At 31.8% G+C, this 17,426-nt stretch overlaps 1 protein-coding gene across 3 annotated transcripts in view; it reads right to left on the minus strand.

The window, feature by feature from the left end:
- The window catches only part of PRKACB (protein kinase cAMP-activated catalytic subunit beta), a 143,568-nt gene that overhangs the window by 32,160 nt on the left and 93,982 nt on the right, over positions 1 to 17,426 (minus strand). For all 3 annotated transcript variants that reach the window (XM_019920056.3, XM_004321691.4, XM_033864238.2), the window contains exons 2-5: positions 16,763 to 16,824; positions 14,593 to 14,721; positions 2,576 to 2,674; positions 1,462 to 1,544 (exon numbers count right to left, since the gene is read on the minus strand). In XM_019920056.3, coding sequence (XP_019775615.1) covers positions 1,462 to 1,544; positions 2,576 to 2,674; positions 14,593 to 14,721; positions 16,763 to 16,824 — 373 coding nt within the window. The remainder of the gene's footprint in view (positions 1 to 1,461; positions 1,545 to 2,575; positions 2,675 to 14,592; positions 14,722 to 16,762; positions 16,825 to 17,426) is intronic.

Raw genomic sequence — 17,426 nt, forward strand, 5'->3', positions numbered from 1 at the left:
AAGATGCACTCAGCATTTTATGTTTATCTCCACACTGGTGTTTGATTGGAGGTACACAAACATTACATAGATCTTTAATCAAACTGTTGAAAGGTCAGAGCAAAATATTCTATAAGGAACATTTAATGTTGTAGCAGCTTTAAGTCTAGACAGTTACTATTTAAGTAGAGAATCGTAATGACTCCACTGATTCTGATTAGAACCATGCTCAACAATAACTCAGTCTTCCTGTTGCCTCAAAGTTTCTAAGGTGGGAGTTAGCAACCTTTCAAGTATATAAATAGTATGTGTGAAAGGTTAGAAACGACAATGCCTGTGTGTGAATTATGTCAATCAACTTGCTTTCCTCTTAGTATCAAGTTAAGTATTAAAGAAATAAGAGTGTGGGGAGTTGCAAAGAAAAGAAATAATCACAGAAAATGGATAAAATATTTTTTGAAGACAGGTTAAGGTGTGGTAATTCAGTGTAAAACTCTAAATTATCATAGGGCAACATGAGAATTCTGGACCTGCCTGGACAAGGAGTGTAGGAGAGGACAACAGGAAGTTAAAAAAAAATCATTAAAGAGAAGTTACTCTGTATCAGCACAGTGCCTGACATATATTAGGTGTCCTGTACATATTAGGTCAATAAATGAATTTTGGTTTAGGCCTCAGGTAACTAAAATAACTCTCATTCTGGCCCATTACTGAATATGATCTCATGGTAATCCAAGTCTACCATCATGTTTTCATGAATTGAATTACCATCTACAGTCTTGTTTGAATTCATACTGATGTTTTAATTAATGTCAATATACAGTATACTGAACAAAGCTGGACCTGCTCTTGGTTTCAGCTTCATTCTAATAGTGATTTTAAATGAACAGTAGTAGCTTACAAACTATTACACACAGGTAAAGTTAACAAAATGTATAAACTCTTTTAATAACTGTGTGACCTTATTAGTAATAACCTAATGACAAGGTACAAACTCCTTTTAAATTACATATATATGTTTAAAACTCAACATGGCAACAACGTTAAGGAGAATAAATCTGTGCAAAACAAACTTTCATAATTTTATCACTATGATATCAATGATTATCTTTTCTATATATTTATTTCTTATCTTCATCCTTACACAAACCTCTTCCCCAGAGATGTATTATTAATATTTATTCAGTAAACACTGGTCTAAATTCAATAAATTTTTGCAATATCTGGATAGTCTTCAAATAATGGACCCTCATGATACCTACCAATGCTAGAATATTTATACTGCTATCATGGTGCTTTTATTTAATTTTTAAAACTCAGTATGATGTGGCCTCTTATTAATGTTTCCATGTAACTCTTCATATAGCTAAAATATTACTAAATTAAATGAAATAAATTTTTAACATTGACAATAACTTAAAAGTTTGGTTTAAAACAAACACACAGCATATAAAGATTTGAGGAGTGTAAAGTGTTAGTTACCTGAACCTTCCAATTCTTCTTAGATGTGAAAACATTTCACCACCAGGGACATATTCCATAACCATGTATAAATTAGAATTATCCTATGAACAAATAAAAAGGATAACTAAATCAAAATTATGAAACATTATTTTGCACGAAAATATTTTAAGATAACACCATGTTCAATTAGAAAAAGACAAATTAAAAAATCTGATACATTACTAACATTGGGAAATAGAGAATAAATGGAAAAGGCCCTAACTTTTCTACACTGGGGCACTTATTTTCTCCCCCCTGGTACTCTTGCCACAGATTAGTATGGGATTTTTGCTGTTCCTGCTCTTGCAGGGAACACTTAACTCTTGAACACTTAAACACTGTGGCAATGACGTAATGCTATAGTGTAAGCAAAAGTTAAAAAACAATTTGAAAAAGTTAGTAAGAATATTTACATTTTATGTACTAAATTAGGTCAGAGAGATTAACGATTTTTAACATCATCCTAAATACACAGATCTTCATTTGATTTAAAGAATAAAGGAGGAAAAAGGAAAAAGGCTAAAATGTTCCATATTAATCAATTGGTAGAGAGATGATAAGTATCATTCCAAAAAGCTGAAAAGCTGCCAACTTAAAGAATAAACCTTGTGCAACTTTATGAGGTGCTTGAGCAGAGGGCCAAAGATTGTTCTGCTTCAAATAAATGAAAAGGCTAGAGCACAAATTACTAAGTAAAAGACGACAGTGAGATTGCAGCAGCAAAGGTTCAAGAGAAGAAGGTATGTGGGTGTATTCATTAGTATGAGTGTAAGATTTGCTTAATAAGATGTCACTATGAATTTTGATAAATTAAAATACTTAATTTTATAATACCATTTCATGAAAAATTACACATTAACAAAGTTAATTACACATTAACTTTAACAATTTCCTCAATAAGAATCAAAACCTTTTCAAATGTCACCTAAGTTTTTAAGCACAATAGGACTTAATTACATAAAATCTAAATATATTACTTTTTTGTTTATTCATTTTCTCCAGGTTTATCATATAGATTAGAATCCTATTATAACTTTGTAATTTAAAAACTATGAAGTTGAAAATATCTCATTTAGATAGAAGTAAAATTTACCTTAAAAGAATACTCCAGTCGAACAAGAAAAGGAAAATTCACTGCCTGTAATATTCTTTTCTCATTCAAAGTATGCTCTATTTGCTTCAGTTTAACAACCTGTAATTGACAAAAAAAAGATATATTTATGTATTTGAACAAACTTTAAAAGCTGTTATAATTTTAAAAGAAAAAAAAGTTTTCCATATCATGATGAACTTGGATAAACAAAATTGCTATCTTAGATAAGGATAATAATAATAACTACCAACTAGGCTTATCAGACTCAAATGAAAAACCTAACAGAGGTTTAAAACTTGGTCTTCGGAAGGTTAACTATAATTTTCAGTAAAGAAGCAAGAGCTAAGAAAAAAGGGACTCATAATAAATTACTTAAAAAATTAATATGTGAAAATACTTAGGTCCTAATGACTTATAGTCCACTAAAAGAGCTGGCACAAATTACTGTAATAAGTAGGTACTGATTTTAAATCTTGAGAAGATAAGCAAGAAAATTAAAGATCGAGGAAAAGTCAATAACTAAAAAACAGGAGGTAAAAATGAACAATCTGTTAATTTCATAATACCTGAATAAATACAAGAACATTTGCAGAGCCATAAAATATTGACAAAAATGACTATGTCTTTATAACAAATAAGGTCATATAGGATTAATCAAGCTTCCACTGGATTGTCTAATCAATCAGGTACATAGTAGGGAAAGAAACCTATCTTGACTTCATGAAGACTGTGATTCTATTCCACATGTGATTCTATTCTGAATTTAAGAAAAACAGGGTTTTGTATATGTGTAAATCATTAGGAAGTGGCATTTTTTCTTGACAGAGGCTTATTGTCAGTGTGGGGTAGTCACAGAACTCGAGAAGTTGAACATGAATAAGAAAGGTTATCAAAGATACCATCCATTATTAGGATATAAAATTATAGTATAAAAATAATGCTGAGTAAAGAATAATTGACTAAGAGTCAGAAGACCTGTGTTCTCTAGACCTTCTATTCAACCAGTGTGTGACACTGGAGATGTTATTTCAACTCGTCGGACCTCAGCTGCTTTTTTTTACCTGAAAACATGAAGTGAATGAATCACTATTGTCCACATTCTAACTGGTTACAGAACCAATTAGTTCATATTTATCACAATAAATTATATAACATTAGCTGGAGAATTATTGTTGCTTTGTGTTTACTTTTTATTAATAGACTGGTTTTTTTTAAGCAGTTTCAGGTTCACAGCAGAACTGAACACAAAGTACAGAGATTTCCCATATACCCCCTGCCTCCACACATGCATAGTCTCCTCCATTATCGACATTCTTCACCAGAGTGCACATTTGTTACAATTAATGAACCTACAGTGACCCATCATTATCACCCATTAATTTCATTAGGGTTCACTCTTGGTGTTGTACATTCTATGGGTTTGGACAAATGTGTAATGACATGAACCCACCATTATAATATACAGAGTAGTTTCACTGCCCTAAAAATCCTCTGTGTCCCACTTACTCAACCCTCCCTTCCCATCAAAACCAGGCAACCACTAGTATTTTTACTGTCTCCATTGTTCTGCTTTTTCCAGAATGTTCCATAGGTGGAATCATATAGTATTTATTTAGCCTTTTCAGATTGGCTTCTTTCACTTAGTTTATGCGTTTAGTTTCCTCCATGTCTTTTCATGGCTTGATAGCTCATTTTTCTTTTTTTTAGCATTGAATAACATTCCATTGTTTGGATATACCAGTGTTTACTTTTATGTATTACAATATACACTGGGTTTTTAGTTAGGCATAGACAATGTGTTACTTTGTGAAATAAGTAATGAAAACTGTAACAGAGAGGCTTTCTGCATTATAGCCTTAAGCCAAATGTGTGTGTATGTTGGGGGGCATAACAATTAAAATGAATCTAAGACATATGAGCTGGCAAAGCAAATAATGTTGGTTAATTTTTAAATTAATTTTTAAAATTAACTAATTAAATTTTAATTTACTTTTAAATATGCATATCTACTACATGTAAGGCACAAGTGCAACAGAGATAAGGACAAGAGAGTATCTCCCTTCATGCTCCATAAAATTTACTTGAAAGTATGATGCATAAATATGAGAACAGCAATTTATGAATAACTGCCAAATGAGAGTTATGATGTTATAACTCTTCAGAGGAGAAAATGTTTACATTAGGTCTAGTACATAATCTTTCTGAGTCCAAGATTCTTTATAAAATGCTGATGATAATTATAATACCTACTTTGAAAGTGACTGTGTAGCACAATACATGTCAAGTGATTAACACAGTGCTTTACACAAAGTAAAAGCTCAATAAATGTCAATTGTTATTATAATCTATTAAAAAAGGTGAGAGCTCAGCTGGGTCTTAAAGATGGATAGATATCAAAGGTTAGAAAAACATAGAGGAGTAGTACAGTCAGGGTTAATATCCAGAACCATTACCTGAAGGGGGAAAATATAGAAAGATAAGTCTTCTATACTTAGATAAATAGTACTAGAGATGTAATGTACAACATGATAAATATAATTAACACTGCTGTATGTTACATATGAAAGCTGCTGAGAGTAAATCTAAGAGTTCTCATCACAAGGAAAAAAATTTTTTTCTTTTTCTTTTATTTTGCTTCTATCAGAAGATGGATATTCACTAAACTTATTATGGTGATCATTTCATGATGTTATTATATAAATCAAATCATTACTAATACAGGCTATATGTCAATTATATATCATTAAAACTGGAAAGAAAAAAAAAGGTAAGTCTGATTGCTAATTCCATTTGGTAATAGCTTAGGACAGTGCTTCTCAAAATTTGGTGATGAAGTATGCCAGAATGGCAGAGAAAATTAACAAGTACCCCTGGGAATATAGCCCATGTTTTATTTTCAAAATTCAAATAAAATTTATATTTACTTCTTAATATTTATGTTAATTTAAATATATATATTTAAAAGCACTTCTAAATAATTACTTATCAGCTGACTTTTTTTTAGCCAAACACTTGAGAAGATATTAATATAGAAGATAGGCCATGTATCACCGCATATTACCCTGCACCACCCAGCAGAGCACCAAATACTCCTGTGAGTCAAGTTTCAATCAGAGAAGTAGAGAATAGAGGACATGTAGGAAAAGTGTCAAATAAGCCTATAGTGGAGTCTGGAAGAAAATTATAAAGTGCTTGAAAGTAGGCTGCAGAGCTCTGGCTTCATTTAATAAACATCAGGAAGCTTTCTGACTAAGTGAAATGATATGATATGGTAAGAAAACTTCACTGGCAACGAGGAGGGTGAATTAGTACAGGGGGAAAAGTGTGGGGTTGTGAAAATTAATTAAGATGCTATTGTGAAAGCCCAGTTAACGTTAGTGAGAGACCAAATTATGTGGTGGTAGAAAGAATCTTAGGGATAACAAATACATTTCAAAGGAAAAATTAAACAAGGAGTGGAGGCATAGAAATCAGACAAAGCTTGTGCAAATTCCTAGTTCATCTTACTAGCTGTTTGACTTTGGAAAAATTACTTAAATAGGTTATGGGCTTAAAAGGGAAATTAATGTCACACAAAGTTGTTGGGAAGATTCACTGATACAATAATATAAAGTACCTAGCAATGCTAGACATATAGTAAGGAATAAAGAAATGAGATTTCCTTGATTTCTGCACTGATTTTCTTCCCCATGCTCCATACACTATAAGATAGAAGCCAAAAAGAGTTAATTGAAAGATTTATGGCAAAAAGGTTATTATGGAGTGTTATTTTATTACTTATCTTTAGCAAATTACAGTAAATAAACTTGAAAAAAATTCAGAACATAAACACTTTGTCCTAATTATGAATAGATCCAGAACATTGCCGCAGTAGAAATGACTTCAAATGGCAGCTATTCTTCTGGAAAATGCTCTTTCACCAATATTTAATCAATGAGTTAATCTTCTCAGTAACTTATCTTACTTCTCACTACCTTACTAAAAAAGAAATTTGAAACTTCCCTAAATACTTTAAAGCATAAAAATGGTATCGTTTGTAATCCTTTTAATATTTTATGACTAGAGTACATTCTGTTAACATCTTAACAAAAAATATGAGGGACTATACAGATAATAACATTTTAATAATAGGTTTAATAAAAAACATATAAATTTGATATAGTATCGTGTCATCTCCCAACAGTGACAGTTGTACTTTTTCCTTTCCAATTTGGATTCTTTTTCTTTTTCTTGTCCGTTTGCTGTGGCTAGGACTTCCAATACTATGTTGCATAATAGTGGACAGAGTGGGTATCTTTATCTCATTCCTGATCTTAGAGGAAATGCTTTCAGTTTACCAGGGAGTATAAGTGTTAGCTGTAGGCTTGTCATTTTTGGCCTTTATTATGTTGAGGTATTGTTCCCTCTATACCTACTTTGTTGAAAGTTTTTGTCATAAATGGATGTTCATGTCAAAAGCTTTTTTGTCAAAAACTTTTTCTACATCTATTGAGATGATCATATGATTTTTGTTCTTCAATCTGTTAATGTGGTGTATCACATTGATTGATTTGTGGATTCTGAACCATCCTTGCACCCAGGGATAAATCCCACTTGATCGTGGTGTATGATCTTTTTAATATATTGAATTTGGTTTTCTAATATTTTGTTGAGGATTTTTGCGTCTGTGTTCATCAGTTACATTGGCCTATAGTTTTCTTTTTTTATGGTGTCTTTTTTCGGTTTTGGTATCAGGGTGATGCTGGCCTCATTCAATAAGGTCACAAGCATTCCTTTCTCTGAAATTTTTTGGAATACTTTGAGAAGGACAGATGTAAACTCTTCTTCAAATGTTTGGTAGAATTCACCCATGAAGTCATTTGGTCCTGAACTTTTGTTGTTGGGAGGTATTTTTTTTTTTTTAATTACTGATTCAATTTCATTACTGGTAGTTGGTCTGTTCATATTTTCTATTTCTTCCTGATTCAGTCTTGAGAGAGTGTACTCTTCTAGGAATTTATCCACTTCTTCTAGTTTGTCCAATTGGCATGTAATTGTTCGTAGTAATCTCTTATGATCCTTTGTATTTCTGTGGTGTCAGTTGTAACTTCTTCTTTTTCATTTCTGATTTTATTTATTTGGACCCTTTCTCCTTTTTATTTGATGAGTCTGGTTAAAGGTTCTTATCTTTTAAAGAAACAGCTCTTAGTTTCATTTATCTTTTCTATTGTTTTTTTCAGTCTCTCTTTCATTTATTTCTGCTCTGATCTTTATGGTTTCTTTTCTTCTACTAACTTTGGGTTTTGTTTATTCTTCTTTTTCTAGTTCTTTTAGGTGTAAGATTAGGCTGTTTATTTGAGATTTTTCTTGTTTCCTGAGGGAGGCTTGTATCACTATAAACTTCCCTCTTAGAGATGCTTCTACTGTGTCCCACAGATTTTGGATCATTGCATTTCATTTTCATTTGTCTCCAGGTATTTTCTGATTTCCACTTTAATTTCTTCAGTGACCCAATGGTTGCTCAGTAGCACTATGTTTAGCTTCCATGTGTTTGTGTTGCTTGTACTTTTTTTTTGTCGTTGGTTTCTAGTCTCATATAATTGTAGTTGGAAAAGATGCTTGATATGATTTCAATATTCTTAAATTTATTAAGACTTGTTTTGTAGCCTAGCATTGATCTACCCTGGAGAATTTCCATGTGTGCTTGAAAAAGAATGTGTATTCTGATGCTTTGGGATGGAATTTTCTATATATAGCTATTAAACCCATCTAGTATAATGTGTCACTTAAGGGCAGTGTTTCTTTATTGATTTTCTATCTCGATCTGTCCATTGATGTAAGTGGAATATTAAAGTCCCCTACTATTAATATGTTAGTATCAATTTCTCCCTTTATGTTTGTTAATATTTGCTATATGTATTTAGCTGCTCCTATGGTGGGTGCATATATATTTATAATTATTATTACTTCTTCTGGCATTGACCCAATTATCATTATGTAATGTCCTTCATGTCTCGTTATGGTCTTTGTTTTAAAGTCTATTTTGTCTGATATAAATATTGCTACCACAGCTTTCATTTTCATTTGCATGGAATACCTTTTTCCATCCCCTCACTTTCAGTCTGTGTGTGTCTTTAGATGTGAAGTGAGTCTCTTGTAGGCAACATATATATGGGTCTTGTTTTTTATTCATTCAGCCACTCTATCTTTTGACTACAGCATTTAGTCCATTTACATTTAAAGTAATTATTGGTAGATACGTACTTATTGTCATTTTGGTAACTGTTTTCAGGTGGGTTTTTTTGGTAGTTTTTTTTTTTGTTTCTTTCTTCTTCTTTTGCTCTCTTCCCTTGTGATCTGATGTCTATATTTACTGTTATGTTTGGATTCCTTTCTCTTTTTTTGTGTGTGTATCTATTACAGATTTTTGGTTTGTGGATACCAGGAGGTTTATATATAACAACCTATACATATATGTGGTTATTTAAGTTGATAATCTCTTAAGTTTGAATGCATTCTAATGGCTCTGCATTCTTACTTCACCCCTGCATTTTTTAGATGCCACAAAAAAGCCTATTATAATAAATGAATTCAGTAAGGTTTCAGGACACAAAATTAATGTATAGAAATCTTTTGTGTTTTAATACACTAACAACAAACTATCAGAGAGAGAAATTAAAACAGTCCCACTTACAACTGCATCAAAAACAATAAAACACTTAGAAATAAATCTAACCAAGGAGGTAAAAACCTGTACTCAGAAAACTAAAACACATTGATGAAATAAATTAAAAATGACACAAACAAATGGAAAGATACACTGAGCTCATGGATTGGAAGACTCAAGATTCTTAAAATGGCCGTACTACTCAAGGCAATCTGCAGATTCAATGCAATCTCTATCAAAATACCAACAGCATTTTTCACAGAACTAGAACAAATATTTCTAGAATTTATATGTAAACAAGACCCTGAATAGCCAAAACAATCTTGAGAAAGAAGAACAAAGCTGCAGGTATCATGCCTGCTGATTTCAAAGTATACTACAAAGCTACAATAATCAAAACAGTATGAAACTAGTATAAAAACAGACACATAGACCAATGAAACAGAATAGAAAGCCCAGAAATAAACCCATGCTTATATGGTCAATTAATTTACAACAAACAAGGCAAGAATATACAATGGAGAAAAGATAGTCTCTTTGATAAACGGTGCTGGAAAAATTGAACAGCTATATGCAAAAGAATCAAAATGGGTTATTTTCTCACACCATATACAAACATAAACTCAAAATGGATTAAAGACTTAAATGTAAGATCTGAAACTATAAAATTCTTAGAAGAAAACATAGGCAGTATGCTCTTTGACACCTGTCTTAACAATGTTTTTTTGGATATGTCTCCTCAAGCAAGGGAAACAAAAACAAAAGTAAACAAATGGGACTACCTTAAACTAAAATACTTCTGCACAGTGAAGGAAGCTATGAACAAAACAAAAAGGCATCCAACTGAATGGGAGAAAATAACTGCAAACAATGTCTGATAAAGGGTTAATATCCAAGATATTAAAAAAAAAATCATAAGACTCAACATCAAAAAACAACCCTATTGAAAAATAGGCAGAGGACCTGAGTAGACATTTTTCTAAAGATGACACACAGATGGTCAACAGGTACATGAAAAAATACTCAACATCACTTATTATCAGGGAAATGCAAATCAAAACTACAATGAGATATAACCCTACACCTGTTAGAATGGCTATTATAAAAAAGACACAAATAACAAGTGTTGGCAAGGATGTGGAGAAAATGGAACCCTCATGCACTGTTGGTAGGAATGTAAACTGGTACAGTCACTATGGAAAACAGTATGGAGGGTCCTCAAATAATTAAAAGTAGAACTACCATACAATCCAGCAATTCCACTTCTGGGTATTTTTCCAAAGAACATAAAAACACTAATTCAAAAAGATATATGCACCCCTATGTTCACTGCAGTGTTATTTACTATAGCCAAGATATGGAAGCAACCTAAGTGTCCATTAACAGATGGATTGATAAGAAGATGGAATATAAAACAGAATATACTCAGCAATAAAAAAAGAAGGAAATCTTGCCATTTGTGACAACATAGATGGACTTAGAGGTATGAGGGTATTATGCTGAGTAAAATAAGTCAGACAGACAAAGAAATACACCATATGATTTCTCTTATATGTAGAATCTAAAAAAACAAGTGAACAAGCATAACAAAACAGAAACAGACTCATAGATACAGAGAACTCAGAGGGGAGGAGGTGTGGGGTGATGAATGATATAGGTAAGGGAGATTAAGAGATACGAACTTTAAGAGTTTACAGGATAAATTAAGAGTTACAAAATAAATGAATCACAGGTTAAAATACAGTATAGGAAATATAGTCAATAATATTATGATAACTTTGTATAGTGACAGATAGTAACTAGACTGTCATGGTGATCATTTTGTAATGTATAGAAATATCAAATCATTATGTTGTACACCTGTAACTAATATAATATTGTAAGTCTATTATGCTTCAAACAAACAAGCAAGCAAGCAAATTGGAGACATTTTGTTGTTGTGCTAGCAATACAAGTATGCTGGTCACTTACCCTCCCTAAGATCCAATTACCTCATCTAGATAATTAGGGTAAGGACTAGTTGATCTCTAAGAGCTCCATGCTCAGATTGTACAAATCAGAAGTGTAGAGTTCAATGATGAGTTGAAGCTTGGATTAGAGTACACGGGAAGAGGGTACAGAACAAGAAAACAGGAAGAGTGGATAGTCCAGCGATTGAGATTAGCAATCTTTAAAGAGCAGACAGAAGGAAAAAATAGAACAAAACAGGAAAAGGCACATGAAAAAGAAGAGCCCAGAGAGGAAATACTATAATTAGGAGCATGGGGTTCCAGAAGTCCAGGGACAAGACAGTTTCAAGGGAGTATCACTACAGTCCTGGCTCTAAAAAAGTCACATAAGATGAGCAAAAAGAGTCCACTGGACTTGGTGATTAAGTCACTGGATTGGTGATCCATGGTAGTGCCATTTCAGTAGAGTAGCAAGAAGCAGGAGATAAACAAGGAGGCAGCTAAATTGTTGTGGGTTGAAGAATTAAAAGGAAGTGAGTTAGCGGTGAGTGATTAAACTATTTTTTCAAGAAGCATGGTTAGAAAAGATAAAGTGAAAGAGGGCAGTAGACAAAGATGCACAAACGTGTGTATGGGTGAATTTAATTTTAGAGAGACTTAATCCATTACTACTTTTCATATTAGGGGTTAGTTTTGGTTTTTGTTTTAAAATAGAGGTTGGGCTTCCCTGGTGGCGCAGTGGTTGAGAGTCCGCCTGCCGATGCAGAGGACACAGGTTCGTGCCCCAGTTCGGGAAGATCCCACATGCCGCGGAGCGGCTGGGCCCGTGGGCCATGGCCGCTGAGCCTGCTCGTCCGGAGCCTGTGCTCCGCAACGGGAGAGGCCACAACAGTGAGAGCCCCGCATACCGAAAAAAAAAAAAATAGAGGTTGGACTGAAACCTCAGACCAGTCTAATGCTGTGCTGTCCAATATGGTAGCCACTAGCCACATGTGGTTATTTAACACTCAAAATGAGGCTAATTTGAATGGAGATATACTGTAAGTGTAAAATAAACATCAGATTTTGACAACTTGGTATGAAAAAGAGAATATGAAACATCTCAGTAATTTTTATATTAATTACATGTGGCAGTGATAGTATTTTAGATACCTTGGGCTAAATAAAGATCTATTAATTAAGAATAATTATAACTATTTCTTTTTACTTTTTAAAAATGTAGCTACTAAAAAACTCAAAATGACATGTGCCTCACATTATATTTCTATTGGATAGCACTAATTTACCCACCATCTGTAACCCTGATTACTCGTTCAGTACTGTTTCCTCCACATTTTCCTATCTGTATCCCAGCAAGCCAAAATGTCATTCTTGAGTACATAATATCTGTAAGATAACAAATCAAGATTCGCCATTTTTCTTTTACTTTCCCTCAATAGTCATTACTAGGAAAACAGAAGCTTAATATTTAAAGCGTGAATTATTCAGACACCTTGATTCATTAGATAACACTAATATATGATAAATACTTAAAATTCATTTTTTAATTAATTAATTTCTTTTAGCTATAACTGACATGTAACATTATTAGTTTGAGGTGTATAATATAATGATTTGATATTTGTTACAGTATGCAGGTTTTCAAATTTTTTCCTGCTTTAACTTACATTTTAAATTAAACAGCTCAATCATGTTAAACAACAGGGCTTCAACTGTCAATTAAATTAAGTCATAAAATAAATCACTAAATTTCTGTTACCTCAATCTAAGGATCAAGTAATTGGCCCCTGCATTTTTCCACAAGGCAGAATGTAATAGAGATGCCTGTTCTTTACATATAGAATTCAATATTTTGTTAGTAAACATATATATACCTATTATGTATAAATAATTATTGAAATCATAATGTACCCCCCTACACTCAAACTATTAATTGTATGTGTCATATAGTCACAATAAAGAGGAATGCAAATTAAACACAACAATAAAATTATCTGAAGGTGTCAATGGTAAGTTATTCTATTGCATGTGTTTAATAATCTAGCAGATAAAATTTACTCTTCAGGTAAATAACAATGAATACACCAGTATCATCTTTTTAGATTTCACATATAAGCAATATTATGTGATATTTGTCTTTCTCTGTCTGACTGCTTTACTTAGCATGATAATCCCTAGGTCCATCCATGTTGCTGCAAAAGGCATTATTTCATTTTTTTATGGCTGAGTAATATTCCATTGTGTATATATACACACATCTTCTTTATCCACTTATCTGTTGATGGACATTTAGGTTGCTTCCATGTCTTGGCTACTGTAAATTGTGCTGTTATAATCATTAGGGTGCATGTACCTTTTCGAATTATGGTTTTCTCCAGATATATGCCCAGGAGGGGGATTGCAGGATCCTGTGGTAGCTCTATTTTTGGTCTTTTAAGGAACCTCTATACTGTTCTCCATATTGGCTGTACAAATTTACATTCTTACCAGCAATGTAGGAGGGTTCCTTTTTTTCTACACCCTCTCCAGCATTTATTACTTGTAGACTTTTTGATCATGGTCATTCTGACCAGTGTGAGGTGATACTCATTGTAGTCTTGATTTGCATTGCTCTAATAATTAGCAATATTGAGCATCTTTTCATGTGCCTGTTGGTCACTGGTATGTCTTCTTTGGAGGAATGTCTATTTACATCTTCTACCCATTTTTTGATTAGGCTGTTTGTTTTCTTGATATTGAGCTGTAATAAGCTGTATATTTTGGAAATTAATCCCTTGTCAGTCGTATCATTTTCAAATATTTTCTACCACTCTGTAGTAGGTTGTCTTTTCATTTTGTTTATGGTTTCCTTTGCTATGCAAAAGCTTTTAAGTTTAATTAGATCCCATTTGTTTATTTTTGTTTTTATTTCCATTACTCTAGGAGATGGGGCCAAAAAATATTGCTGCAATTTATGTTAAAGAGTATTCTGCCTAGAGATTACCATACTAAGTGAAGTAGGCAAGACAAAGACAAATATCCTATGATATCACTTATATGTGGAATCTAAACAAATGATACAAATGAATTTATTTACAAAACAGAAATAGACTCACAGACATAGAAAGCAAATTTATGGTTACCAAAAGGAAAGGTGGGGGAGGAGGGATAAATGGGGAGTTTGGGATTAAAATATACACACCACTATATATACAATAGATAACCAACAAGAACCTGTATAGCACAAAGAACTATACTCGATATCTTGTAATAACCTATAATGGAAAAGAATCTAATAAAGAATATATATGTATATAACTGAATCACTTTGCTGTATACCTGAAGCTAACACAACATTGTAAATCAACTATATTTCAATTTAAAATTAAAAATTTTTTTTAAATTCCAAAAAAAAAAAACCCCAAACCAATGCATACACTAACCTTCTGCTTATCTAAGATCTTCATTGCATAATATTGTTCAGTGGCTTTATGTTTCACCAACATGACTCTTCCAAATGAACCTGTTCCAAGGGTTTTTTTCCTTTCAAAATCTTCCAGCCCAGCATTATTCTACATATACATGAAAAAATAAACTTTAAAATTAGAAATTTTCATAAGACTATGAAAAGTATAATAGATTTAATGATATGCTATCAGAATAGGTAATTTATAACTATCCATTTAAAAACAATACAAAGAGACTACTGAAATTGCAGATTATTGGTTCTATTTTTCCCTTTGAATAAGAAAGGATCTAATATTTGAGAAGAGACTTACATCGCAAAACAAAGCATAATAGTAATGTGAGGAAGTAAGATCCTCAGTTGAAATATGAAAGGCCATATTCTAATATGAATTCATAGTATTGGACTTCTAATAAATTAGCTCCATATTTTAATAATTACAAACTGACCAGAAGTATGCAATCATGGAAGCCACACAGTCTTAGTGCACTTACAAATAATTATAATGAATAGATAAGCTGAGGATCAGAGTCCTTTCACTAGAGTTACCTCTGAAGAAACACTGTCTTACTTCCTTTCTATCCTTATATGAACTAGATAATAACAGCATGAGAGATACTAATGGTTTTCTCTCTCTGATGTGATAACAACCCAGTATTACCTAAAAAAGTAACAATAAGGTAAAAAGAGTTCCTCACTCCCACAAAGATAACCAAAAGTCAGAGTCCCAGAAGAATAATCACTCTCTTTCTCCTTGAAAGATGCTTTGTTACAAGCAAATATCTTTGGCTTTGACTATAGCATAGAAGCAAAGAATTGGAGGCATCAATCTATTGAATTTGTTGCTGCCACAACAAAATGAAAATTACTAGGAACAAATTATGTGCTAAGTGGCACCAAATAGTAATTGCTAACCCATTTGTTTAATAGGTTTTCATTATAAACATCTTCATGAAAATCTTGGAAAAAATATTTCCAAGGGCCATTCTGTATAGCATTAAGCTTTAGAAAAATGTGATGCAATATGGTTCTTTTATAAGTGAGGAATTTGGATTGCTACTGGAATTCACTGTAGTTGGACTTAATCTTTTGCAAATCAACCTTGCCTTTGGAGACACATCATAGCTTCTTAATCATTAAGGAGGAAGCAAGTAACTCTAAGTTTTTATTTATAAAACTTGTTTTCATTCTTATTTCTAATAATTTTAAATTGCCATGAGATTCTGTATGGATACAGAAAGAAAAAGTCCTTATAATTCTGACTGAATTATTTAATTTTATGGATTAATATTTAATTTTTGGTTTTATCAACAACAATGGATTGAAATGTTTAATAAAGTTCCCAACTAAATAATGAAAATAAACATCATTAATAGACAACAAAACATCTCTTTCTGCTAGTCACTGCTTTTCATACGAATATGCTATCTTCCTCATAAATTATATAGCTCATGCTCTAAATCTTGGTAATGATGGCATCTTCATAAAATGTAACATTTTATTTAAAATTAAATATTTTTTAGTGAAAAAATACTTCAAAAGGATTTTTATGCTAGGAAAAGTTTTCAAAATTTCACCTACTATTAAAGGTCATTAATTATTTATAAAAATAAATTGAAAAAGAGTTTGGCAAGTGTAGATGGCTCTTTTTATATATAATTTTTAGATCTTAGTTAAGATCTAAAGTACTTAAATTATATAGAACTTAACTCATCAAAACATTTATGAAAGGATCCTAGTGTACTTGGTATGTTGTCAGTAGCCAAGTATTTGTGATTAAGAATTTGAAACTGCACAATATGATCCTAATTGTCATAATTAATAAAAATAATAAATATGCTATCGAAGGCATAAATCAAAATGACTAGAATATTAGAAAATATCAAGAGTTTGTAGCAACTTGGAATTAGTATCAAAATGTATAATCAGGTATTATATCAGAAATTAGTTCCTTCTCCAATTTAGGTATACATAAAATTATTAATAAATCAAAACATAATATTATGGCAAAATTCTCATGTTCAGCTTATATTTATTAATGCTATTTGAAAATTAAACTTTCTGAAGTAGTAAATTATTTAGGTGAGAATCATGATTTTACTTAAAGCAAGATTTTTAAATCACAGAAAATTTTAAATGTTCCTTACCGGAGCAGGATTTTCCCATTTTTTTAAAAAGTCTTCTTTGGCTTTGGCTAGAAACTCTTTCACTGAAAATATATTAAAAAAAAAAAAAAAAAAAACCAAATTTTGACTTCTAAGAATATTTATACTACATACATAAATACATTACACATAAATATATTTGCTTAAAAAACACAGACTTAAGTCAACTATGGTTGCCATGAAACATGTATTCACAACCATGATTAGACTAGAGAGCTATTTAGTTTCTCTAAAGAAGAAGCAAACAGTTTCTCCAATTTCTAAGAATATCTAATACTGTTCTCTATGGAGGTCACTTTGATAATTTCAAATTTAATAATAAAAATACTGTTCCTGAAAACATACCTGAAAGTAATGAAAAAAGTTAGAAATCAATATAGGACAAAATACTTATTGTAAATAAATAAGCCAGCAGATATTAACAGAGTAAACCTAAGAAGTAAAAAATCTGGAGAATGTGAATTTGTTGATTTGTGGAGTTTCAAAACTAACTGACTTTGACAAAGGGCTGTTTTCAGGTATAAGGATTTATATTATTAGATTTGTATCCTCTCTACTAAAGGTAAAGAGAAAGGGAAAAGCTACAGACTAACACAAAGAATAGCCACAAAGACTTAAAAATAAAACAGAACAAACCACAACCAAA

The sequence above is a fragment of the Tursiops truncatus genome, chromosome 1 (genome assembly GCF_011762595.2).
Source record: "Tursiops truncatus isolate mTurTru1 chromosome 1, mTurTru1.mat.Y, whole genome shotgun sequence".
NCBI classification, from domain to species: domain Eukaryota; kingdom Metazoa; phylum Chordata; class Mammalia; order Artiodactyla; family Delphinidae; genus Tursiops; species Tursiops truncatus.